A 26,107-nucleotide genomic window follows, 5' to 3' on the forward strand; every position below is an offset into this window, starting at 1 on the left:
TCTTGGCCCTAGGGCGAAGGTGGCTTTTATTTCCTTTCTTGGGAAGGGAGGGGGAGGGGAGCTTTCCCACACACCAACCTAAGGAATGGGTGGGTGCGCCCCCCGGAGGAGGGGGCTGGGAGAGCCGGAGGACTCCTCCGTGTCCACTAGCTGGCCCTGGGCTGCAGGGTGTGCCTGAGGTCACTGCCCTCGGGGTGACAGCTCCTGCAGGGCTGGAGGCACACGGAGGTATCTGCTGGTGTCCACGAAGGGGTTGGGGAGCAGGTGCCCTGAGTGAGGGAGCAGCGGGCGGGGCTGGAAGGCTCCACACCCGAAGCCTGCCCCGGATGGTAACTTTCATAAGGCCTGGCTGGTGTGACTCTTCTCCCGAGACGGGCCTCTGGGGCCCAGCGGCATTGCTCACTCCCACGGCTGGCCCTTTAAATGTCCATCTCAAATTGTGACTCTTCACCTGGGGAGACAAGAGACAGAGGGCCAGGTGAGCCATGGGCATGTGGTAGCGCGGACATTCTAGAGGCCAAGAAGAGGCGTGGTTTCCCATTCTGCTGTTCCCACAAGGAGAGCAGGGCCAGGTTTGTGCTTCCAAGGAGAATGGAGGGAGGGCAGGACCAGGAATACCTGGAAACACCCGTCCAGCTGTGCTCCCTCCCCCAGTCCCAAATGAAGCACAGAGATCACGTCTCCCCACAGGAGAGGTGACAGCCCTGAATTTTGTATAATTTGTATTATCTTTAATAAGAGTGAGTGGCTCCTTGTGATTTGAAATAAATACAACTTCCCAAATATTGCTTAAACATAAGTCCTTTCTGAGCACATGTCCCAACTTCTGGTTTAGAAAGTGGTACCCTAACCTACTAGGCATACATCCGATTCCCCACAGAATAGCCTGACCCTGTGATACAGAAGTTATTTGGGTAATTCAGCCACTCACTGCCCTTGTCCAACTCTTACCAGTAAAATTTTCAAGTAATTCATGCTGCGGCAGCTTGTTTTTTTCTTTTTTTAAAAAAACTAATTAATTAATTAATTAATTTGGCTGTGCATGGTCTTAGTTGCGGCCCTCGGGATCTTCGTTGCCGTGTGAGGGATTTTTGAGTTGTGGCTTGCGGGATCTAGTTCCCTGACCAGGGATTGAACCTGGGCCCCCTGCATTGGGAGCGTGGAGTCTTAACCACTGGATCGCCAGGGAATTCCCTTGTTTTCCATTTTAATGGAACTGCCTCCTTCACAATCTCCTGGCCAATGCTGCTCCAAGGTTCCACAGGGCAGGATGCCTGCTGTGACCCCCAGAGGGGAACAACTACGCTCGTCTACCCACAAATATGTGGGTCCAAGGGCAGGAGCCTTGGCTTCTCATAGCCAGTTAAGCAAAATGGAAAATCATGTCCCCCTCCTCCACTACACCCCATCCCAACAACCATGCAGACCACCAGGCTGTTATTGTGGGGTCAGAGCTGTTGGCCTGGGGCACTGCTGGGCTAACCCGCATTTGTTATGGGCCAGAGCAGTTCTAGAAACTGGGAGGGAAGAGGGTGTGCAAGTGCGGGCGATGGACAGCCTTCAGGTAGTGGTGACACAACCATTTCAAGTGTTGACAACCTCCATCCTCAACTACCAGTCTTTGGTTTAAGCGGGGGAGGGGGGGACCGACCACGTGACTCTATCCCTCCTCCTCTCCATCCTGTAACAAAGGGCACGGAACTGCGCTGCCTGGGGCCGTCCTTCCTACTGCGCTCTCTGTGCCCCGAGTCCACCTCCCTTCCCTCCAAGGCTCTCCACGTCCGCAGGCAAGGCAACTGGGGCCGTCTTGGGAGGTGGGGTTCCCGAGTTAATAATGAACCACATCCTGCAGGCGATGTGTTCTCTGCTGCTGTCGGCAGAGCCAGCCCAGCCTGAGGTCCCAGCTGCTTCCTGTCTGGGCTTGGTGTAACGCCTCTGGGTGAAGGGTCAGCTGCCTCCAGGCTGACTCAGCCTGTCTGCGAGTGCTTATGCTGCGTCCTCCACGTAGCGGAAGCGCTCAGATGCTCCGGCCAGTCAGTTCCGATGCCACAAAGAGGGCATTCACACACCTCTGCCGGGGTGGCTGCTCCGATCGCTTGGCAGGGGGTGTGGGGAACGGACACCAGGAAGGTCCCAGCTACCCCATGTGGTACCTGCAGAAACAACTGGTGGTACTGTTTCTACCGTCTCCAGAATCCGCTATGGACACCCTAACAGAAGGCATCCTGGATGCCTTTGTGATCCCACAGACATGTAATTTCCTAGAGGGCGAGGATGCGGTGGCTTTGATAAGTCACCTCCTGCCCACAAATATCGTGGGTGGGTTCCGAGTATCACAGACACACGGAAACGCTTCAGGGGCAATTACACAAAGGTTATTAAGGTGCTTATCAAAGTGGCTGCGTGATCCCCTGGCAAGCTTCCCACTAATTATTATCTGAGGCCAAATCGCCTTTCCTCCGGTTCCTGGGCCCCTTTCCCTGGGAAAGCTGGTTCCGATGAAAGTTCTACACTTCAGTCCCTACCCACACCCTCTGGACTCTGGGCAGTTTCACGCAGGAGCATCATTCCCCTCCCTGGAACTCCCCCTGAGCGGATGGGACCACACACGCGTTCCCTTCCCCAGGGAGAGCCTGGCCGAGCCCGGCCACTCACCGCCGCCCGCCGGCTTGTCCTGTGGGCTGCTGCTCAGGTGGTCCTGGCTGGCTTCTGTAGGGGGCTCATCACCCACAGGGCTAGTGACCCCGGGAATGGTGGGCAGGTCCCGCGGGGGCGTTTTGGTCACAGGTGAGTTCCGACACTCCATTAGGAACTTCCGGTCGTAGATGATCCTGGTACCTGGCAGGGGGCGAGGATATTGATAAAGCCATGGCGGACCACCCCCCCGCTCCCCCCCCCAGCCTGCTGTTTTCCCCCATGTCTTTGAGGTGTGGCTGCAGCGCAGGTGGCAGGTTTTCCTGCAAAAGTCCAGACGGAGGACGGAGGCTTACTCACGCCTGCTGCAGCCCAGGACCCTGCTGCTACCAAACTGCCCCGGCTCCCCGTCCCGCGGGCGATCCTGTGGCCACCTGACCGCATCCTTCCTCCCCTGTGCTTGCTGCTCAAAGCCCACCAACTCACTCCCCGACCCTGTGCTCGGTGTCGCCACTCACGACACTCACATCCGACAGCGGAGAGTGTGCGTTTTTTATGCATTTTTCAATTCTGTCCTTACAGCACCCTCGTGGGATATCCAGAAACTTTACCTCCATTTTACAGAGGGGCAAAGAGAAAAATCAAGTGCTGCCCCCAACCAGTAAAAAATGAGAACGCTTCCTGTCTGGACTCAAGCCCTCCCGCCCCACGCGCTCTTTACTCAGCCCATCTCCCCTGAGACACCCCCACCCCCAGCATCCTTTACCTATCCGCTCCGATGAGTCCCTGCGCTTCAGGGCTTCTACACAGGAGAGAGGGTGGCTCTCCTTTCTCAAGTGTCACCCTAGGGTGAGGAACCATGTCTTATGATTCAGTATCCTTAAAGCACCCAGGACCCCTCCTATGAGGGCAGCTGCCTGGGAGACTCCTTAAAAAGGGAGTGTTGGGGGCTTCCCTGGTGGCGCAGTGGTTGAGAGTCCGCCTGCCGATGCAGGGGACACGGGTTCGTACCCCGGTCCGGGAAGATCCCATATGCCGCGGAGCGGCTGGTCCCATGGGCCATGGCCACTGAGCCTGCGCGTCCGGAGCCTGTGCTCCACAACGGAAGAGGCCGCAACAGTGAGAGGCCCGCGTACCGCAAAAAGAAAAAAAAAGGGAGTGTTTTCTCAAGCAGAGGACCCAGGAGCCTGGTGGGAGGCCAGCTGATTCCTCAAACAAGAGTGAAGACCTCTTGAGAAGGTTACTCCCGTTGGGCCCCTGTTTAATCCTGATTATCTCGGAAGCACCAGCGTGGTCCTAGTAACATAACACCTCCCGAACATTTGCTGACGGCTCCCTTCTCAACAAGGAGCAGGCCCCAGGCTCCTAGCCATCACCAGGCAGAGGAATCTAGCCAGAATTTAAAACTACCTTCTTGTCATTATGTTTCTTTTTATAGCTACCTTCTATTTACGGCAAGTGAGTCTGGTTTTTCCATATACAGTTGTGATATCAAGCTTCCTTTTAAAAAATACAATAGGATATAATTGAATATGGTAATAGTACATGTTATATATTACATGATATATGTAATAATAAAAACTAAACTTAAAAGAGAAGTGGCGCAGTGGTTGGGAGTCCACCTGCCGATGCAGGGGACGCGGGTTCGTGCCCCGGTCCGGGAAGATCCCACATGCCGCGGAGCGGCTGGGCCCGTGAGCCATGGCTGCTGAGCCTGTGCGTCCAGAGCCTGTGCTCCGCAACGGGAGAGGCCACAGCAGTGAGAGGCCCATGTACCGCAAAAAAAAAAAAAAAGAGAAGGTGATATAAAGAGAAATATTAAATATATGTACAAGTAGAATGCAAAGTATGATAAAGACTGCAGATGAGGGACTTCCCTGGTGGTGGAGTGGTTAAGAATCCGCCTGCCAATGCAGGGGACATGGGTTTGAGCCCTGGTCCGGAGAGATCCCACATGCCGTGGAGCAGCTAAGCCTGTGAGCCTCAACTACTGAGCCGGCACTCTAGAGCCCACGAGCCACAACTACTGGGCCCATGTGCCACAACTACTGAAGCCCATGCACTAAGAGCCCGTGCTCCGCAACAAGAGAAGCCACCGAGATGAGAAGCCCGCGCACTGCAATGAAGAGTAGCCCCCGCTCACTACAACTAGAGAAAAGCCCGCATGCAACAACAAAGACCCAACACAGCCTAAATAAATAAATAAATAAATAAATAAAAAGACTGCAGATGAGGGAGGGGGATAAGTTAGGAGCTTGGGATTACCATATACATACTATTATATATAAAATAGATAACCGACAAGGGCCTACTGTACAGCACAGGGAACTATATTCAATATCTTGTAATAACCTGTAATGGAAGAGAATCTGAAAAAGAATAGATTTATATATGTATGTATCGTATAACTGAATCACTGGGCTGTACACTTGAAACTAACACAACATTGTAAATCAACTATATTCCAATGAAAATATAAATAAATAAAGACTGCAGATGGACGGTGAATGGCCCCAGTTTAGAAACCAGGATGCAAGGACCTCAGGAATGCCCTTCCTTATCAATAGCCCTGAAATACGTCCCTCACTTAATGGCTCTGCTGAGTGACATTCTAACAGCTGAGATTCATTTCTCGATGTTGAGCACTGCCTCTCTGTTAAGCCTTTGGAGCCAGGAGAGGGACCGGTGTGCATCTGAGCTCTGATGTGAGTTAATAAGACTGGGCTCCAGTGCTGAGGATGACCCGGGCTGCTGGAGAGCAGAGGATGGTGAGAGATACCCGAGGTGAACTTTGCCTCCTTGCTGAGTTGGCCCAGTCAGACTCGGGCCGTCTAGGTGGCCGCCCAGTCCTGCTCTCCTCTTCTGAGAGGCAGTTCTGCTGAGGCTGACAGCCCTGCTCCTTGTCACCAGCAGGACAAAAGTTCAGAGCTCGCGTTTCCCAGCGGGAGGCGTGGACAGCAAAGCACACAGAACGGGGCTGTACGTTAGGCTCTGCTATCAACCAGCCGGGTGGCCCTGTGCACCTCACCCTCTGTGCCTGTCCCCGGCCCCCCGCCGTTCGGGCCTCACCTGTACCGTGAAGGGCTGTGTGCCTATGAGTCCAGTGGGCTACAAATGGAGAACAACGGAGCCCTCTCCTTGAGGAAGGACGTCCTGGCTTCAGAGATGGGACCATTTTTTTCTGTTTCTTAGTTCTCACAGCCTGGCACTTTACTGTACGGCATGTGGAACTTCCCTGACCAGGGATCGAAGCCGCGCTCCCTGCAGTGGAAGGGTGGAATCTTAACCACTGGACCACCAGGGAAGTCCATCATTTCTTTCTTTACTTTTATTGAAGTATAGTTGATTTACAATAGTGTGTTAGTTTCTGGTGTACAGCAAAGTGATTCAGTTACATATATATATACACACACACACATATACATACATACATATATATACTTTTCATATTCTTTTGCATTATGGTTTATCACAGGATATTGAATACAGTTCCTTGTGCTATACAGTAGGATCTTTTAAATCTATTTTATATATAAGAGTTTATATCTGCTAATCCCAAACTCCTTAATACCACCTTGGCTTTTTTTGTTGGTTTGTTCGCCACAGAGTAGGGAACTGACCCCACTGGAGTTGAACCTAAGAGCTGGAGATTCAATCGTCTCAAAAAAGAACTTGGAGGGCTCCCCTGGTGGCACAGTGGTTAAGAATCCGCCTGCCAATGCAGGGGACATGGGTTTGAGCCCTGGTCCGGGAAGGTCCCACATGCCATGGAACAGCTAAGCCCGTATGCCACAACTACTGAGCCTGAGCTCTAGAGCCCGCGAGCCACAACTACTGAGCCTATGTGCCACAACTACTGAACCCTGCAGGCTTAGGGCCCATGCTCCGCAACAAGAGAAGCGACGACAATGAGAAGCCTGTGCATCACAACGAAGAGTAGCCCCCGCTTGCCGCAACTAGAGAAAGCCCGCGCGCAGCAACCAAGGCCCCACGCAGCCAAAAATAAATAGATAAAATAAATCAATTAAAAAAAAAAAAAAAAAGAACTTGGAGGTCAGCAGCTTCTGGGAAGGTTCTTTTTTTGGTGGGGGGAGGTTCTTTAAAGGTCACTAACCCTCAGCAATTTTTTAAACAAGTGTGGTAAGATAGAAATAACATAAAACTTACCATCTGAACTAATTTTAAAATGTACAGTTGAGTAGGGTAAGTACATCCGCATGGTTGTACAACCCATCTCCGGGACTGTTTTCATCCTGCCAAACTGAAACTCTATCCAGGAAACAACTCCCCTCCCCCAGCCCCTGGCAACCACCACTCCACTTTCTGTCTCTCTGAGCTGGACTGCTCTAGGTGCCTCATGTAAGTGGAATCATACAGTATTTGTCTTTTTTTTTTTTTTTTTTTTGCGGTATGTGGGCCTCTCACTGTTGTGGCCTCTCCCGTTGCGGAGCACAGGCTCCAGACACGCAGGCTCAACGGCCATGGCTCACGGGCCCAGCTGCTCCACGGCATGTGGGATCCTCCCAGACAGGGGCACGAACCCGTGTCCCCTGCATCGGCAGGCGGACTCTCAACCACTGCGCCACCAGGGAAGCCCCAGTATTTGTCTTTTTGCAACTGGCTCGTTTCACTTAGCATAAGGTCCTCAAGGTTCATCTACATGGTTGGACCCCATGTGGGAATTTCCTTCCATTTAAGGCTGAATAACATTCAACTGTATGGCTATACCAATTTTGTTTATCCACAGACATTCAGGTGGCATCTACCTTTTGGTTATTGTGAATAATGCTACTAGGAACATGGGTGTGCAAATATCTTGAGACCCTCCTTTCAATTCTTCAGGGTACATACTCAGAAGTAGCCCCCAGCATTTGAAAAGTCAGGAATTACACTTAAAAGAGAAAAAGAAATAAACAATGTGCCCTTTATCCTATGGCTAGTGCACTTACTTAAAAATAAAAATCCTCATTTCAGTTAATAAAATCCATAATCTAAATGCCAGCAGAGGTGGCACCCAAGACAGCCACCATCAGAATAATTCAGCCAGGGAGGGAAGCTGTAGGATGGTAAACAGGGCGTTCAGAAAGTCAGCTGACAAGGCATGGAGCCTGTCAGGGGAGGAGGGGAGGAGACCACAAAGCCACCACTGACTAATTTGGGGCTGGTGAAGGATAGGAGCTGGAGATGAAGCTGCTCTGGCTTTTTAACCCTTTCTTCTTCCAACCCTTCATGGGATCCACCATCACACAGCTTCAGTGAACAGTGATCTTCTGGAAATTCCCTAAGCCTCCCACAGAGGACGCAAACTTTACAAAACACACACAGTCCCAGACTGTCAAAAATAGGAACGCTTAGCTGACAAGGCTGCTGCTATCTCCTGGAACTGGGGACGTGGCCTGCATACGGGGACAGGAAGTGGGAACCAGCAGGGGATGCCACGGTCCCTGCGAGGCTGAGCGAGGTGCTGGTCAAGTGTGATCCTCTGGCGCATGTGGGTGTCACACCAGCCGGTCCCCACGTAACACTCTTCAGCTGAGGGCCTACTTCCTCTCCGTGTAAGGGAAAATGACCCACCTCCACTAGGTTTCTATAAACAAAAGCTTTTGAGGGGGTTTCCCTGGTGGTGCAGTGGTTGAGAGTCCGCTTGCTGATGCAGGGGACATGGGTTCGTGCCCCAGTCCGGGAGGATCCCACATGCCGCGGAGCAGCTGGGCCCGTGAGCCATGGCTGCTGAGCCTACGCGTCCGGAGCCTGTGCTCCGCAACGGGAGAGGCCACAATAGTGAGAGGCCCGCGTACCGCAAAAAAAAAAAACACAAAAAACTGCCGTGGCTGGAACAAGATAGCCTCCCCACCCCATGAAAGCCCAGGGGGCTCTCTGCTGGGCTGGGGAAGGAGTGGTAAGCTCACCCCTCCAGCACCTCCAGGCCATGTGTACCAGCCCCGTCCACGCTAGACTTTAACTCCAGAACTGTATTCAAGGATCAGGAGAAGTGTTAACACTCACCCACAAAATTGCCAGTCTTTGCTCAATCCCATGCCTTGAGAATAGGTGTGCTGGGTCGGTCGTGTATTCACTCACTGAACCCCTTTGTTTGTTTGTTTTTTGGCCGCACCATGGGGCTTGCGGGGATCTTAGTTCCCCGACCAGGGATCAAACCTGTGCCCCCTGCAGTGGAAGCGCTGAGTCCTAACCACTGGACTGCCAGGGAAGTCCCTCACTGAACCCCTTCGGACCACAGTTGGCCAGGTGTGAGGGATGTAAGGGACCGTTAGATATAGGAACAGCTCCCTGATCTCAGATACACACTTAGTCGGAGGAGAAAGACCTGGAAACAAACGATTACTGTCAAGTGTGTGGAGTCTAAAAATGGAGGCAGAGGTGGGGATCACAGAGGGACAGGGAGAGATCTACCCCGTGTGTACCACTGGCGACAGAGAATCCAAGCCCCTGACCGTAAACCCCTGAGCCAGAGAAGCATCCAAATCACCCCAATTCTGCACTGTCCCAAACTGGGGGGTGGTCCATGGGTGACTCAGATGGAAGAAGAGAGATGGACCACCCCCACCCCCATCACGCTTCCAACAATTTGTGTAGCTGGGATCCTGTTGGGTGCTGGGGGAAAGTTCAAGGTTGGGTCTCGAACTACATATAGAGAATAACTGAGGCTGCCTTCTAACTGGAAGCCCATTCAAATGCATCGCCGTAAGTCCAGCAGGCTGCCAGAGTACCCAGCTATGGAGAGAAAGGGTGGGAACAACACTGGAGTGGGGGCTGGTGGGAGAGAGTACAGTGCTGCCCTTCCTACAGCCTAGTGGTCAGAGACCCAGCTCTCCCACTGGCTGGCTCTATCCACTCTGGGCGTTACTGCTCCATGTCTCTGTGCCTCGATTTCTTCCTCTGTAGAATGGGGATGAGGGTGATGACGACAGTGCAACTTCACAGGGTCACTGTGTGGGGCAGCACAGTGGCTGACACAAAGTAAGCCCTAAACAAACAAACCCTAGCTATTACCACGGCCAGTGTGGCTTCAGGTGACATACTTTACCCTTTATTCAGTCCCATCCACACCAGGGATCAATTGTATGGGGGCCAAAACAAAGAAACAAACAAAAAACTGGGACAAATCAGAGGGAAGGCAAGCAACCCTGAGAAGAGACTTGTGGGGAAAGGGCAGGGGTGGAGATGGGGGAGGGTAAGGGCATCCTCCATCCATTTTTGATCCACAGAAACATGCTTCAAGAACCACCACAAGGCGACTTCCCTGGGGGCGCAGTGGGTAAGACTCCGCGCTCCCAACACAGGTGGCTGGGGTTCGATCCCTGGTCAGGGAACTAGATCCCACATGCATGCCACAACTAAGAGTTCGCAAGCTGCGACTAAGGAGCCCACCTGCCACAATTAAGGAGCCCACGGGCCGCAACCAAGGAGCCTGCCTGCCATAACTAAGACCCGGCACAACCAAGACCCGGCACAACCAAATAAATAAATAAATAATTTAATTTAAAAACAAAAACAAAAACAAAAAAAACCACCACAAGGGGACTTCCCTGGTGGTCCAGTGGTTAAGACTCTGCACTTCCACTGCCGGGGACGTGGGTTGGATCCCCGGTGGGGGAACTAAGATGCCACGTGCTGTACAGTGTGGCCAAAAAATTAAAAAGAACCATGGCATGTTTGATAACTGGTGTCATCTGGGACTTTAAACTCCAGATGTGCACCAAATGCAAGAATGGCATTTTTTCTCCGGGCAGGTTTTGGGGTGAAGACAGCTCGTTTGAACATATAAAGCAAGGCAGACCTTCCCTAGGGTCTGGTTTCCGCACCGGTACACAAGGGCTTGTTCTGGGCTCATTCAAGCTATTTTTAAAGCACCAACCCCCAGGTCTGTTCCAGCTCTGACACCAACCATTTATTTTTAGGATCTCCTTGTGGGCAGGTGCATTTCAAGTGTAACTAGCCCGGGGCCGGGGACGCAGCAGTTCTGGGCTCAAACCCGAGTGCGCCACACACCAGCCCTCACCTCCCAGTCGCAGCTTCACTCCACAGCTCAGTGCCAACGAGACCCGCGCCTCCCAGGAGTGGCCTGAAGATCACATCACCACGTGAGCCCTGTCTGCCTGTGGGCAGAGAGGCGGCGCTCAGAGCCTGACCTGCTAGGTCTCCGTGGCCCCCTCGACCCGCAGGAGGGAGACACATTGTCCTCGACTCGCAGACAGGAAACTGAGGCTCAGAAAGGCCGGCCCCTCGCAGCCATCCTGAGGCCGACCCAGCCCGTGTCGCCTCCGACCCTAAACACCAGCCTCTGTTTATAATGAACAGGGCAGCGGGGCCACCGCATCGGCCACTGGGGAAGCCGCAGGGGTCTCCAGACTTCTGCCTCCTTTCCCGCTTGTTTGGCCAGAACAGGACGTTCCCTGGGAGGGAGGGAGGCCTCCTAGATTCCTTCTTCATCCCCCGCCTCCCCCCCCCGCGGTCCCGCCCTCCCCTCAGGGCCAAGCGGCGTCTGGATGCGGCTCCTGTAAGTTGAGACGCTGGTCCCAGGCAGGAGCGCTCCTCCCCAGGACGTGAGGCCCGACAAGAGTACAAGCGCGGAATTCCTAGAACTGCTGTTCCCCTTCCAGGGGCGGGAAAGCATTTCACAACACGGTCAGGCGGAGGGCCGGACGCCTGTGCTCGGACGCGGGCCAGCCGCCCGGGAGCCACGCACTCGGATGAGCGTACAGCCGGCTCACCGGAGGTGCTCCGACGGCGACCGGGAGGCCCAGCCGCAGCCGCGCAGGCCCGCAGGGCTCTGCCTCCCCGCCCTTGCCTGGGCGGCTGTTCTTGCTGGGCAGTCTGCTTGGCAAGCAGAGCCGACCGGCCCGGGAGAGAATCTTGGCAGAGAAGCAGACGAGCGCGCTCCCTCCAAGCCTGCCCCTCACGTCTGGCCCCGCCAGCTCTGCAGAGAGAACCAAGATGCCCACGTCCTCGGGGGTCAAGGGGTCTTAGGAAGGTCCTGGAGGAACAAAGGTGCCACCAGCGAGTGGCAAAGGGCCCTCCCTTCAGGCCCCATGAGGGAATAGGCCAGTTGACTCGAAAATTAAGCAGAAGGGACAGGCTTTTACAGGGACGTTCAGAACTAAATAGCTGAACGCATTCTTCTAGGGCCGGCCTAGCTCCTCCCCGTTCCCTGGGCACCTGGCAGAGGCAGGTAAGGCTGCCTCCGAAACTCACTACCAACGGGAGTGCCCGTCTGAAATGCCCCACCCCTGTTGTTGCTGGAAACGGGAGGGGCCCTGTTTTTTGTGAATGGCACCCCCCAAATTCTCATGCAGAAGCCCCAATCCCTAGTACCTCAGTGTAACCCTAATTGGAGAGAAGGTCTTTTAAACAGGCCATTATGTTAAAATGAGGCCGTTGGGTAGGGGCCCTAAAACAACACGCTGGTGTCCTTGTAAGAGGAGAGAGAGATTCCACAGAGGAAGGACGCCCACCGGGTGCAGAGGCAGCAAGAGGGCTGCTGTCTGCAAGCCAAGGACAGGGCCTCAGGAGAAACCAAGCCTGCCGGCACTTTGATCTTGGACTTCCAGCTTCCAGACCAAGGAGAAAATAAACTTCTGTTGTTTAAACTACCCAGTCTGTGGATTTTGTTACGGGAGCCCAAGCAAATTAATAGAGGCCCACTTTCCCCTTGTTCAGAAGAGCAGAAGAGAGAAGCCCAGGGCTTCCCTGGTGGCACAGTGGTTAAGAATCCGACTGCCAATGCAGGGGACACGGGTTCGAGCCCTGGTCTGGGAAGATCCCACATGCCGCAGAGCAACTAAGCCCATACGCCAACAACTACTGAGCCCCCATCCTGCAACTAATGAAGCCCACGTGTCTAGAGCCCGTGCTCCGCAACAGGAGAAGCCACCACAGTGAGAAGCCCGCTCACCTCAACCAAGAGTAGCTCCTGCACCGCAGGTAGAGAAAGCCCGCGCGGAGCACCAAAGACACAACACAGCCAAAAAATAATAATAAAATAAAATAAATTTTTAAAAAGTTAAATAATTAAAAAAAAATAAAACCCAAGTCTGCTTCCTTTGTGAAGTCTCCCTGCCACAACCCAGAGCTCTTTAAAAAAAAAAAAGAGAGAGCGAGAAGCCCACTTATACACACCCACTCTTTAAGGCAAGAGACCCGGTTCTTCACCTCCACACCGTGTGCCTCACCGGGCGTGTGCTGACTATGAACCCGCCTGCACCCCCCAGTAGTCTCCCTCCCACCCACCTGTGGACTGCTGGGCTCAGACACCTGACCTCATCCTCTGGCCAGTATTCCAGAAAATCAAAGATGTTCAAATGCGCGTGCTGAGCAGGGCTGGGCAAGCAGGCTCCTCTGAAGGGTGTACTCAAAGCCCGGCTGCTTGAAGGGGAAAGAGGTAGGCTGGGCGGCAGTTAGTAAGAGAAGGCATGACACCAAGTGAATGTATGGCCCAGTGGCCTGGCACCGTGGCCATCTGTATGGTTTGCTTTCTGGAGCTGGACAGAAGGGCCTGAAAATGGGGCATGGGATCTGTGACTCAATATTTTCAGGAAGGTGTCCTCTGTTCTTAAACCAACGGTCAATACACAGGCTTGTGATTCTTGTCTGCTTCTACACCTGGCCCTGGCTCTCCCGGCCACACAGCAGGGCGGGCAGTTAAGTCTCCTTAAAGGACTGTTCTTTGAGGCTTGGCCCTTGTGGAACATCGTCTAAAAGCGTGGTCTGCATAAATCCTCCGATCCCTGTTTGCACATGCGGCTTCCCTCATTCAAAGGAGTTATTTTCCCCTTTTGTTGAATCTGGGCTAGCCCGCAGCTTGCCTTAACTGACAGAATACCATGTCAGTGACATTATGTGACTTCTGAGCCTAGGCCTTAAGAGGCCTTGCAAACTGCCATGTAAATAAGCTCACATTCTGAATGATGTGAGACCACGAGGACAGAAAGAGAGCCCAACCTTCCAGCTGTCCCCAGCAATGCCCAGACAGGTGGCTAAGGCCATCTTGGACCTTCCAGCCCAGGGCAATCCAGCTGCCAACTGTATGCAGCCAGATGAGTAGCTCAGGCAAGATGATCAAAAAATGCCCCACTGGCCCAAAGAATGAAGAGAAATAACAGATTGTTGTTGTTGTTGAAGTTACTAAGTTTGGGGATGGCTTGTTATACAGCAGTAGCTAACTGATACAGCCATTCTCATCAGGACAAGTATCTCTGGGTCTAGTATCTGAGCTCTCCCCATGAACCTTCATGGGCATAAGCAATGGGTTACAAGGCCCATGTCTTGAGTATCCAAATGCCATGGACAGATGTCACCTATTTCCACCTAGTCAGCAATACTGGCTGCAAACAAGTAAATAAAGAGCAGCAATCCTAGTGTCTAAGACCTGGGCCCCAATACTGACTTGCTCAGTATAAAAAGTCACTTCCTTCCACTTTCTGCTCCATAATGATTGGGAATAATACTGGGATAAGTGGGAAAGTTCAGAGAAAGTTAGCTTCTGCCTCTGGGACTTCCCAAGATAAATAACTATACCTGTAACTGAAAGGACAGAAAACAAAATTCTAAATATTCTTATTAAGCCAGCTCAGACCCAGGCCTGGTGGTAGAGACACTAGGTTACCCTGAGAATGCTGTCATTGCAGGAGTCTTTTCAACCCTTCACCTTCTAGACATCACATGTAGCTGGTGGCACTGCGAAATAAGCCGTCTCTGAAAGAACTTCCTATCTAACCTAGGGAACAAACACCTAAACAAATACATGTGATTCACTGTTATGAATCATAAAGCAGGAAGAACACTGGCATGGATCTCAGTAAGATGAGAAAGTAACAGACTTTTCCTTTGTCTGTTTGAACATACAAGGATCTATGCACACAAATGAATACCTTTTGTCCGTTTCACCTTAAGAAGCAATCGTTTTTCAGTAATGCTGTCCTTTCCTAATTCCTCTTCCAGGAACGACATCAAATAACGACCCGACAAGCAAACGCCTCACTACTTTATACCAAGAGAACAGTATGGTACCATCCTGTTGGCCCTTTCACCAAATGTGGTAATGAAGGACTTCTTTGCTCTTTCAGGAAAAAACAAAAAAACTCCTTTTTCAAATAATGAGGCCCTGCCACCTTTGAGGAAAAAAATACGTAAGCTTCTGAAGGCAATTCAAATCCAACAGCTGTGTCTGCATTATTAGAATGTAAGGCCTACCAGCCAACTACTTAGAGCAGGCAATTCTCACTTAATATCATACAGGTTCTCAGGGGTGGCATGGGGTGTCTGTCTAATTGCTTCAGTCTATAGATAAAATTCTGATGCTTATAATTCTATTTCAGGTGTGACTTCATCTTTCTAACTTGCAACGCAAGCCCTCGAGGTCACACTGTCTTCCCATGCCATAAAGGCCTTAAGAACAGGGAGGCCATGGGCATTGGAGGGAGTCTGGGATGCTCTACACCAGGGTCCTCGTCAAAGTCTTTAATGAGGCACATAGTGTGGAGTGTTCCAAACGCTTTAAAAGGAAGCTCAGGTCAGTGTAAAAGGAGGCCCATTACAGTTCCCTCCTTGCCTTAATGTCAAGTTCTTTTAACCTGTAATAAAGAGACAATGTGGACTTCGCTGGTGGCGCAGTGGTTAAGAATCCGCCTGCTAATGCAGGGGACACAGGTTCGATCCCTGATCCAGGAAGATCCCACATGCCGCGGAGCAACTAAGCCCGTGCGCCACAACTACTGAGCCTGCGCTCTAGAGCCCGCGAGCCACAACTACTGAGCCCGCGTGCCACAACTACTGAAGCCCGCGTGCCTAGAGTCAGTGCTCTGCAACAAGAGAAGCCAACGCAATGAGAAGCCAGCGCACCGCAACGAAGAGTAGCCCCTTGCTCGCCGCAACTAGAGAAAGCCTGTGCGCAGCAACGAAGACCCAACGCGGCCAAAAATAAATAAATAAAATAAATAAATTTATTTTTTTAAAAAAGAGACAATGTGACTAAGGCCTGGGGACACTGGCTGTACCCTGGCTTCAGTGCCCAGTCCACCTCCCCGTCTTCCCGGCACTGTCTGTTCCACAGCCAGACCTGGGAGCTGCCCCAAGGTAAGCTTCCTGGGCACAGACTTTGTTTGTCTAACCACATAGGGTGCCAGTAACACCCGTAGTCGTACCCGCATACCTCTGATTAACCTTATGCAGGTCCAGGGCTTAGGAATGACTGCCACCCAGGCAACAACCCCTATAGCTTTGGGGTCAAACATCCAGTAAGGAACTGGGAACGCAGAGGTCGGTGGGGGAAGGGTGGATGAAGGTATCTGACCCACTCAAAGGTTCTGCTGGTTTATGGTGTTACTGGAGATGTTTAAGACTTCACAGATATAGAGAACAGACTTGTTGCTAAGGGAAAGGGGTGGTGGGGAAGGGAAGGACTGGGAGTTTGGGATTAGCAGATGCAAACTATTCTAATATAGAGGGAATGGATAAACAACAAGGTCCTGCTGTAGAGCACAGGGAACTATATTCAGTATGCTGTGATAGACCCTAATGGAGGGACGTCCCTGGCAGTCCAGTGAATAGGACTCTGTGCTTCCAAGGCAGGGGGCACAGGTTCGATCCCTGGTCAGGGAACTAAGGTCCCTCATGCCACAGAGCATGGCCAAAAAAGAAAAAAAAAAAAACCCTAATGGAAAAGAATATGAAAAGGAATATATATGTATAACTGAATCACTTTGCCGTACAGCAGAAATTAACACACTGTAAATCAACTATACTGCAATAGAATTTAAAAAAAACCCCACAAGACTCCACAGACTCAAATATTCATCTGTGACACTCCCTGAAGTAAATTTCTCTTAAGTTCTCCAGATACCTAACTTCAGATCAGTGGCTCGGCCTGTGTAGGGTTAATGACCATGGAGAGCAAAGTGAGTCATAGGAATGGAGATGGCTCAGATCGTCTGCTCTCATTCTGCCCCAGGGACAAACACTGCAGTGCTGTTCCCAGCAAGAGTGACCAGCAGACACTTTACTCCAGTAGCTCCTGACACTTCCCACCCAGGAAGGCTCTGTCAAAAGCCTGGCTCTCCAGACCCTGGTTTAAAGATGGATGCCAAACCCAACCTCAAGAGAAGTTTACCTGGATAGAAGCGTCACTTTTGGTCAGACCGCAGAGGACTGAAATGCTGAGGGCTGTCACATTCCACTAATTCCTGGGTACTCGGAGTGTGGTACTTACACCAATCACTGGAAGCTATTAGAAATGCAGAATCTTAGGCCCTACCGCCAACCTACAGAATCAGAATCTGCATTGAAATGAGGTCCCCAGGTAATTCGTACGCACATCGAAGACTGAGAAACAGCACTCCAGACTGAAGGAGAAGGGGGCCAGGAATGACCTTTTCTCATTAGGTCAAGCTCCTCTGCCCTGGGCAAAGCGGCGGCAAAGGGTTGGGCTGAAGTGGGCTTTGGAGGAAGACTCCACGACTTGGCTGAGGCAGAGGCAAGCCTGGATCCTCCAGGTTATGGACTGTGAGCTGTGCCTCCCCGGCTGGACACCCCAGACAAGAAAGACCTGGCTTTAGGCTCCGGGCACTGCTAGCTTCCTTCCTGTTGGCCTCAGAAACTAAGTTACACTCTGACGCCCCTTCTCTCTCTCACCTGAAGACCTTCAAAAGGAGGAAGATTGGCTGAGGTCTGCCCCAAACCCCTATTTCCCAGTGCAAAGTGAGAAGTGGGAGTTCCCTCTCAACAGCACCCCTGGCTATTGCTTCCAATCTGACCCACCCCATCTAGCAACAAAGGTGCAAAATAGGGCCACCTGAGCCTTCAGGCCTGCCTCAGTGCCCACCCTGAACAGATCAAGCACAGGGTCACACCCTCACTTGGAGGAGCCCCAAAATTGTCCAGAAAAGTCCCGGTAGACACATCATGACACAGAAAAAGCAGAACAGCATGGACTATGTAAGTTGCAGCATGGAAAGAGAATTTGAGTCAAAGAGTGGTAGGAAGGGTCGCTGGGAACGTTTCCTTGGATCATTTTTAATAGATGAGGAAGCATTTCTCCCCTCTATGCTTGGCTGCTATTTCTTCTCCAACCTGTGAAAACGGTGTGACACTGCACGTATTTGGGGCCTCAGCGCCGCGTTCCATAGAATAAGGCGGCACCGTTGTACAGGAACATCTAAGATCGCTAGCAGCTCTAACATTGTATGTTTTGGATCAAACAGCTCCGGGCCTCGGATCTGGCTGTGCTCGCTGGTGGCGGGACAGCTGCCTGAGAAAATAAGCATGTGGCCTCGACGCTGGCAGGCGACGAGGCTGCAGCCCCGCCCGCGCGCGTCCGCCCCCACCCGTGGGTCTCAGCGGAGCGCCAGAATCTGCGGCGTTTTTCGAGTAGTTTGGGAAGGAGCGGTGGGAGAGGGTGTAAGGGGAGGGGAGAAGGGCAGAAGCGGGTGAGAACAGCGCGAAGACGAGAGGGAAGTGGTGAGCACGAGGGTTTCATCATGCAAACGCGCGGGCAGGTTTCATCAGCGCCCGTGCGCCGGGACTCCGGGGCTGGGAGGGAACGCCAGGCTCCCGAGGGCAGCCCAAGGCGGGCCCCCACCCGCGCCAGCTCAGCTTCCTCTTCCTCGTCCATTCTCAGGGAGGTCACACGGTTCCCTCCCCTCCCCCCGGACAGAAGAACGTGTTATTCCTGCACAGCGCTGCCCGCGGCCCCAGGTCGCTTCGCTGAGAACCACACGCGTAAAAGGGCGATCTGCCACCCATGTCGCCGAGGCACCGCTAGAGCAGGCGAGCGCCCTCAGCCCAAAGCTGGGGGTGCCTCGGTAAGGAGAAAGGGCTCTGCAAGAGGCAGTGACGCCAACAACCTATCCCATAAAAACCCCAGACCCGGCTTCTTCTTGGTTGGTAGGTCACCCTGACCCCACCCTATGCCGCCTCAGAACTGCCCCCAGCACCCACAAGGGGCAGCACACCTTGGCATGTGGCAGTCCTGGAAGCGTGCGTTTGTTTGGGTGAGAGGACTCAGCTGTCTCTCCCAGAAAGAAGGAAACTAATGTGGTGGCATTTGCAGCCGCGGCTCTGGAGTTCGCACCCAGAGGGCGGGCTATGGAAGGCGGCCCCCCGCGCGGCCACCTCCGTGACCCTCACCGCCTCCCTGATGCCCCGTATCCGTTCTTCCCAGTCGCCGCGCCCCAGAGCCCGGTCGCCACGTCCAGCTGGCGGTTCCCGAGCCCTCCAGCTCTGCCCAGTCCGTTCTCCACACCGCCCGCACCCGGAGCGGGCGCGCGGCGACCCCCAAGCCCATGCCTACCTCCCGGGGTGGTGCTGAAGAGCGTGCCGCCGGGGGTGGTGCTGTAGTCCCCGGGCGGCAGGTGCACGCCTTCGCCGAGGACCACCCGGCGAGTGGTGGGGATGGCCCGGCTTGGGGTCTGGCTGCAGCTGCTGCTGCCGCTGGACATGGTCTCCCGCACGCTCCGCCCGCAGCCGGAGCGGGGCCCTTGCACCCCTCTGGTCTCGCTCAGTCTCGCTCGGGCCCGCCCCGCCCGAGACCGCCCCTTCCGCCTCTCGGGGTGACGCCCCCTGGGATTTGTAGTCCCTCCCGCGCCGCCGCCGCACCCACCTCCCCCGGGCCGAGGGCTCTGCGGTTCCTCCCCAGCGCTGGGTCGGAGGCCTCTTACTCACCCGCTCCTGCGCGCCGAAGCCCGCGCCCCGCCCCTGTTCCTTTCGGGTACCTCGCGGCCACACCCCTATTACTTTCGGGTCCCCAGTGCCCACGCCCCTGTTCCTTTCGGGTCCCCCTCTGACACGCCCCTATTCCTTTCGGGTCCCCAGCTGACACGCCGGCAGGGACGGGTCGGGTGGGGTTGGTGGTCAGGAAGCTTGCCTAGGTTAATGCCTTGCTGGGTCGGGGGCGCGTCTCAGGCTGTACGGGGATCCTAGCCCATCCGGCCCTCTGTGAGAAGGCTAGTTTCAATACTGGGACATCAGGCCTGAAGGTCCCCTCAACCCTCCCTGTTTCGTGCTCTAGTTCCTCAGATGAGAAAGTGGGGATTGGTTGGTTGGTCATTCATCGGTTTATTGAACATACGTGATATGGCAGGCGTGGAAGAAAGTGCCAAGAATGCACATTCCTTGCCCTGGAGGCTGTGGGAGAAGGACATGCGGACAAACCACCCAGCTGGGTGACGACGAGGGGTAAACCTGGAGCGAGGTGGGGCTTCGAGAGATTGGACCTCGGTAGGGCGGGCGTGTGGGGAGGGGTAAGAGTCGGTCAGAGAAGGTGCCTTACGCCCTTTGAGTTGGGTCCGTCCCCCCCGAGGCTGCCTGACGTTTAGTAGGTGCTTCTTGAATGAACGAAGGAAGGAACGAATCCTCAAGGAGATCCCCAAGTGGAGGACAGAAAAGCCTGTGGTGGCCACCTTTTGGAAGGGAAGAGGAGAGAGAAAAGTTTAAAAGGGAAATTAGGGCTGGATTGTGAAGGGTCTTTTATTATGCATTTCTTTTTTTAAATTAGTTATTTATTATTTTTGGCTGCGTTGGGTCTTGGTTGCTGTGCGCGGGCTTTCTCTAGTTGGGGCGAGCGCGGGCTACTCTTGATTGTGGTGCGCGGGCTTATTGCGGTGGCTCCTCTTGCTGTGGAGCACGGGTTCTAGGCGCACGGGCTTCAGTAGTTGTGGCTCATGGGCTCAGTAGTTGTGGCTCGCGGGCTCTAGAGCGCAGGCTCAGTAGTTGTGGCGCACGGGCTTAGTTGCTCCACGGCATGTGGGATCTTCCCGGACCAGGGCTCAAACCCGTGTCCCCTGCATTGGCAGGCGGATTCTTAACCACTGCGCCGCCAGGGAAGCCCGTGGAGGGTCTTTTAAATCATGACAGGGTGTGCAGACCTTGTCTTCCAAGAGCAGGAGATATCAGACATCTTTTAAGCTGGGGAGTGACACAATGTTCTTTTTATAATGGACTACAGGAGGGTAAGGCCTGAGGTAGGAAGACTGGTTGGGTTTGGTCACTCCTGAGCTAAACCCTAGGCTTATGCTGTCCAGCATGGTAGCCAGTGGCCACAAGTGCCCACTGAGCACTTGGAGTGTGGTTAGTCCACAATCACAAATACACACTGGATTTCAAAGACTTAGTATGAAAAAAATAATGTAATATATCTCAAGAATTTGTTTGGTACTAATTACATGATGACATAATATTTTGAATATATAGGGCTAAGTAAAATCTATTATTAAAATTAACTTCACCTGCTTTTTATTTTTTTTGATGGGACTAGAAGAAATATATATGTATATATACACACACACACACATATCCATATGGCTCATAGTATGTTTCTATTGGATAGTGCTGCTGTAGAATGAGGTGGTATGAAAGCAATACTAAAGATCTCAAAACTATCCTCCCAGAAAACTATGGAATCATCAAATGTTAGCTCTGGCCAGGTACTTTATAGGTCATCCAGGACAATAGTTATCTCCATCTTATTAAAAAACAAAACCAACCAACCAACCAACAAAAAACAAAGGCCCAGAGAGGAACGGGGGTTTGCTTAAGATCACACAGCTGTGAAACGCCTGAGGCAGGACCAGGACGCAGTCTTGCCTCCCTTCCAGGCCAGCCCTGTTCTCACCACACAAGAAAACAAAGTGGCCCATCCCCCTCCCTTGGGTGGGACTGTTTTGAAAAGGTTTGTTTTGTTCCTTATCAGACCTGCTTGTTTGGTTAGAGCAGAGTTTCTAGGGAAGGGGCCTGCTTAGAAAACTCCACACTCAAAATGACCTGAGCGAGAGGGCTGCCAAGGGAAGCTGAGGGGAGTCTGAGGACTGCAGGGGAGCCAAAGGGTGGGGCCGTGGATATGGGAAGAACCAGCCTGGGCCTGAGGCTGCCACCACATAACTCTTGAGTCCTGGACCAGACTGAAGAGCTATTTCCTTCTCTGGGCCTTTTTTTCAGCATCTTTGTTTCAGCGTCTGTCAGATGAGGGGGGTGTGTTTGAACATCTCTGAGGACCCTCAGCATTGACATCTTATGTCTTTTTTTTTTTTTTTTTGCGGTATGCGGGCCTTTCACTGTTGTGGCCTCTCCCGTTGCGGAGCACAGGCTCCGGATGCGCAGGCCCCGGATGCACAGGCCCAGCGGCCATGGCTCACGGGCCCAGCCGCTCTGCGGCATGTGGGATCTTCCCAGACCGGGGCACGAACCCGTCTCCCCTGCATCGGTAGGCGGACTCTCAACCACTGCGCCACCAGGGAAGCCCCATTTTATGTCTTTGACAAACTGCTGAATTCTGTTTCCTGCCCAGACATTTCACCTATGGTGATTTCTGCCTCTTTACGGAGCAGGGACTCATTCATAGGAAGCCTTGTAATCAAGTATCAGCTCCTACGGGCAGGGACCGTGGGTTTACTCTCACTCTTGACAAAGGCCACTTGGAATACTTTTGGGTGCTTCTACTAAGAGCCGAACTTACTTATTTCTGTCTTCCCTTCGAGCAAGGGAAGGTCAAAAGAAAGAAAACAGAGAGAGCCAAGGATAGTTTAAGGAGGACATGGCGGGTAGGACAGTTTCCATCCCATCTTGCTCTACTTGACCCGTAGACAGGGAGGGGCAAGGGTCCCATCTTATCAGTTGAAGGAAGTGGAATTTCTCTGAGTAGCAAGCAGGCACACAGGCCCAGTCCTTGCAGTATGAAATGCTCTGTGAGGTTAACAAATAATATCAGGGGAAATTAAGAACAGCCCTAAGTGGGCACTGGCCCTCCCTAGAGTCCATCTCAACAAGGCTGTGCCGAGCTGGACCAGGGTGGGGAAGCAGTGCTGGGAGAGGGTCCTGGGAGTGGCTGCCTGGGGAGGATGGAGCAGGGGCCACAAGAGGAGAAAGGCTTCCAGAATCAGGGAGGAATCACACTCCAGTGGAAGCCAGGGAGTGTAGGGGAGGCAGTGAGAGAGAAGTGAGCCGGTGTGTTTGTTTGTTTGAATCCATTCCTAATGTTATCTGATGCTGAAAGTGCTCCTGGTTCACCACTGGGACTCCTTCCTATTAGCTGGCGTGTCCTGTTGCCAACCCCCCAGTGGTCTTTGCAGGCTACTGTGCTTTCTTGTACAATAAGGGATTCTGGGCTCCTCTTCTATACTTACCGCCCCAGATGTAGATGCAGCCTTTCTTCATGGAGCTGTGGTTTCCATTCCAGACACATCTGTAGCATCACTGCCTGGTGGACTCTGTGAGTGCCTCCGTGGCCCTTGTCCATCCTGATCCTGGCTGGCCGTCTGTCTCCTCATACTATCTCTCTCCTATTTCATTTTTGGATGGCCCTGCTTGCAAACCCGAGCTGATGGCTGACTGACACACACCTTCATGCCGTGTCTCCGGGCCCCCCAGCATTCAGCCCTTTTGTGTACTCGTGACTCTTAGCGCTGCTTTGCCTCCGATAAACTCAACGGCAAGGCTACTTCTTACGCTAAGAGCTCTTTCTTTTCAACGATCCTCTGTTATCCTCTAGTCAGTGGAGAATCTCCCTGTTTTCTTTTGTATACTTTTTTTTTTTTTTTTTTTTGGCCACACCATGTGGCATGCAGGATCTTAGTTCCCCAACCAGGGATCCAACTCATGCCCCCTGCAGTGGAAGCGCAGAGTCTTAACCACTGGACTGCCACAGAAGTTCTGCCTATTTTCTTTAACGTCTTTTTTTTTTTTGGTACCTTTGGACCTCCTTCACCCATTTCTCCTAATCCCCACCCCCTGCCTCTGACACCACCAATCTGTACTCTCTGTATCTGTGAGCTTGTTTGTTTGTTTGTTTTTAAACAGCTCTTTTGTAAACGGTTGAATCTCCATCTGGGGCAGGAAGGTTAGGAATCACTTGTCGTATAAGAGGGCACAAGAGCCTCTAAAGAACACGGGGCCATGGTGACAGGACACATGAGCTGATGTGAAGGATTTCCAATAATGAATTTAATGTTTTAGTGTAGTTTCGGGCTTAGAGTTTGCAAAAAAGTTTTAATGGCTCAGAGCAGGGTCTACAGTCTTTACCTGGACTTCAAGAACAGATTGTTGGGCTTAATTCCTTGGGAATCGTTATCTTCCCACTGTGGAAACAATGCAAGGGTGCTGGAGGGAGTGGGCGTGTTGACCTCTAGGCAGGGCGGTTTGCCTGGGGGGCCCTCCTACGGATGACCCTGGTGTGTCCACCTGAGATGGGGCCTCACAGGCGTAGAAGGTATTGTATGTTGGCCGGGAGAGCAGAACAGGTGAGAGCCTTTGGTGGCAACTGAGGAAGAGTGGCACTGCGGTCACCAGGGGCCAGCGGGAGGCCAGATCCTTGGCCCTAACCAGCCTTCAGGGACGTGTCGGTCAGGGTCACTTAAGTCAGGTAATTTGAGGAGAGTTTAGTAAAGGGATGACCTACAAAGTTGAGGGCAGGAGGTTGGAAAACCAAAAGGGAAATCGTGGTGCCTGGGGCCGGAATTGGGCCTGAAGGAGTGAGGAAGGTGTTTACTGGAATCCAGAGAGAGAGAGACAGAGAGACAGAGAGAGGTAGAGAGGGAGAGGCCTCACAGGAGCTGTCACCTGCCATCCTGGCTGGGCACAGGGAAAGAGCTGGAAGGTAGAAACTCACCCTCTCTGGCCTCCTGCCCTTGGCTCTGCTTCCAGGCTCCTTGATGGCCCAGTCCAGCCAGAAGACAGAGGACAAGGGAGCCCACTGATGTTGCCCTGTGGGCCAACCTCCTGGGGCACCAAGCAGGGGCAACAGAAGATTCCAGCACAGCAAGTAGAGGGGAAATTGGGAGGGGTGTGTGTGGAGTAGCCAAGAGCGAATCCAGGTCCTGAGCAAGTGCGTGAGTTTGTGTGTGTATATGTGTGTTGAGCCTCACAATGCACTCTTCTTGCTTTGGGGTGAGAGCGGTGACCTGTGTCCCCAGTCCCCTTGAAACAGGAGGGAAGGGGGCAGGGCTCAACCTTTAAAAGAATAACAGAGCTCGAGGACATGGCATAAACTGATTAGAACCAAATAGGTCCAAGCCTTGAGCCTCAGTATATGCTCACTGTAACACATCAGCAAGCTAAATGACATACCCACAGGTGCCATGACATTTCCAAGGCTGACCATAAAGGTCAAAAAGTGGGCTGTGGCCCAATTTCTGGAAATCCCCGCCCCTTCCCCAAAATAGCTGGAACACTCCTCCCACTCATTGGCCTATGAAATTACTCACTCCTATAAAAGCTGACTACCTCGTACCCTGGGGCCACTCTCATCTTCTGAGATGGCCCACACTCTGTGGAGTGTGTTTCTCTCTAAATAAATCCACTCCTCACATATCACTTTGTCTCTCACTGAATTCTTTCTGCGATGAGACATCAAGAACCTGAGCTTCATTAAGTCCTGAGACCAGGTGTGTGACCTCAGTTAAAAGAACATGGGTTCAAGTCCCAATCTGAGTTGCACGGTTTCACCCTTATGTTCAAGATCCTCAGTCCCCAAATGTCCTCCCCCACCCCCAAGTATCTCCTCCACTCACAGGTTGATGCCTGAAATCCCCGGTTTTTAAAAAGCTTTCTGTCCTGAGCTCAAGGTTCTGCTAACTGTAAAGTGACCTTCACATTCATGATACCACAAGCAAGGAGGAAAGGAAACGGACACTTCCTGTGTTCTTGCTCTGTGCCTGACCCACATATGAGGGGTCTGACATTGACAAGACTGATAAATGGCCTCAGAACCTTGTAGGACAAGTATAACAAGTATTCCTAATTCACACATGGGGCTTGGGTGGGTAGGGGGTTAGGCTGCCCATGCCACAGCCCACATTTAGATTTTTTTTTTTTTTTTGCGGTACGCGGGCCTCTCACTGTTGTGGCCTCTCCCGTGGCGGAGCACAGGCTCCGGACGGACGCGCAGGCTCAGCGGCCATGGCTCACGGGCCCAGCTGCTCCGCGGCATGTGGGATCTTCCCGGATCGGGGCACGCGAACCCGTGTCCCCTGCATCGGCAGGCGGACTCTCAACCACTGCGCCACCAGGGAAGCCCCACACATTTAGATATTTTTAAAACCTGCTTGGTCCAAAGCCCATACATTCCATCACCACCCCTGTGATTCCCAAACCTCAGGTGCTTCAGATGAGCTGAGAAGCTTGTGAAATAGGTGGGATCTTTATCTGGGAGCTAGTCTTGATGTGAGGAGAGGGGGAAGCCGTCCCAAAGCACAGAAAGGATACAGTGGAGGCAAGGTGGTGTCCAACACCACAGACTGGGGGGCGTAAACAACAGACACTGATTTCTCAGTTCCGGAAGCTTGCGAGTCCAAGATCAAGGTGCTGGCAGGTGTGGTTCCTGGTGAGACCCCTCTTCCTGGTTTGCAGACAGTGCCTTCTCAGTCCTCACACGGTGGTGGGGAGAGAGAACTCTGGCCACTCCTCTCTTTTTATAGGGACACCAACTCCATGGTGGGAGGGGAGCCCACCCTCAGGACCCCATCTAAAC

At 52.7% G+C, this 26,107-nt stretch overlaps 2 protein-coding genes across 2 annotated transcripts in view; one reads left to right on the forward strand and one right to left on the reverse strand.

Annotated features, from left to right (window-relative positions):
• On the reverse strand, nt 1-19,163 carry EIF4EBP1 (eukaryotic translation initiation factor 4E binding protein 1). The gene is made up of 3 exons (XM_082608524.1): nt 18,941-19,163; nt 2,659-2,838; nt 1-451 (listed from the first exon to the last, which is right to left on the reverse strand). The coding sequence occupies exons 1-3, from the start codon at nt 19,086-19,088 to the stop codon at nt 420-422; spliced, it is 360 nt and encodes a 119-aa protein (XP_082464650.1). The 5' UTR covers nt 19,089-19,163; the 3' UTR covers nt 1-419.
• Nucleotides 19,087-26,107, forward strand: part of ADRB3 (adrenoceptor beta 3) — a gene marked incomplete at both ends in the record, with an annotated part of 9,514 nt that continues 2,493 nt past the window's right edge. The window contains 2 exon segments of the mRNA XM_082608686.1: nt 19,087-19,140; nt 19,223-19,357. Of these exon segments, the coding sequence (XP_082464812.1) occupies nt 19,087-19,140; nt 19,223-19,357 (189 nt within the window).

Source organism: Mesoplodon mirus, assembly GCF_964341445.2.
Source record: "Mesoplodon mirus genome assembly, chromosome: 20".
Classification (NCBI taxonomy): domain Eukaryota; kingdom Metazoa; phylum Chordata; class Mammalia; order Artiodactyla; family Ziphiidae; genus Mesoplodon; species Mesoplodon mirus.

What these genes read in the sequence shown, in the direction of transcription:
- EIF4EBP1 (XM_082608524.1), bottom strand. Translation starts at nt 19,088, where the DNA reads ATGTCCAGCGGCAGCAGCAGCTGCAGCCAGACCCCAAGCCGGGCCATC. An exon ending in CTTCAGCACCACCCCGGGAG is followed by an intron (nt 2,839 to 18,940) that starts GTAGGCATGGGC and finishes GCCCCCTGCCAG; the next exon opens with GTACCAGGATCATCTACGAC. An exon ending in ACAGGACAAGCCGGCGGGCG is followed by an intron (nt 452 to 2,658) that starts GCGGTGAGTGGC and finishes TTGTCTCCCCAG; the next exon opens with GTGAAGAGTCACAATTTGAG.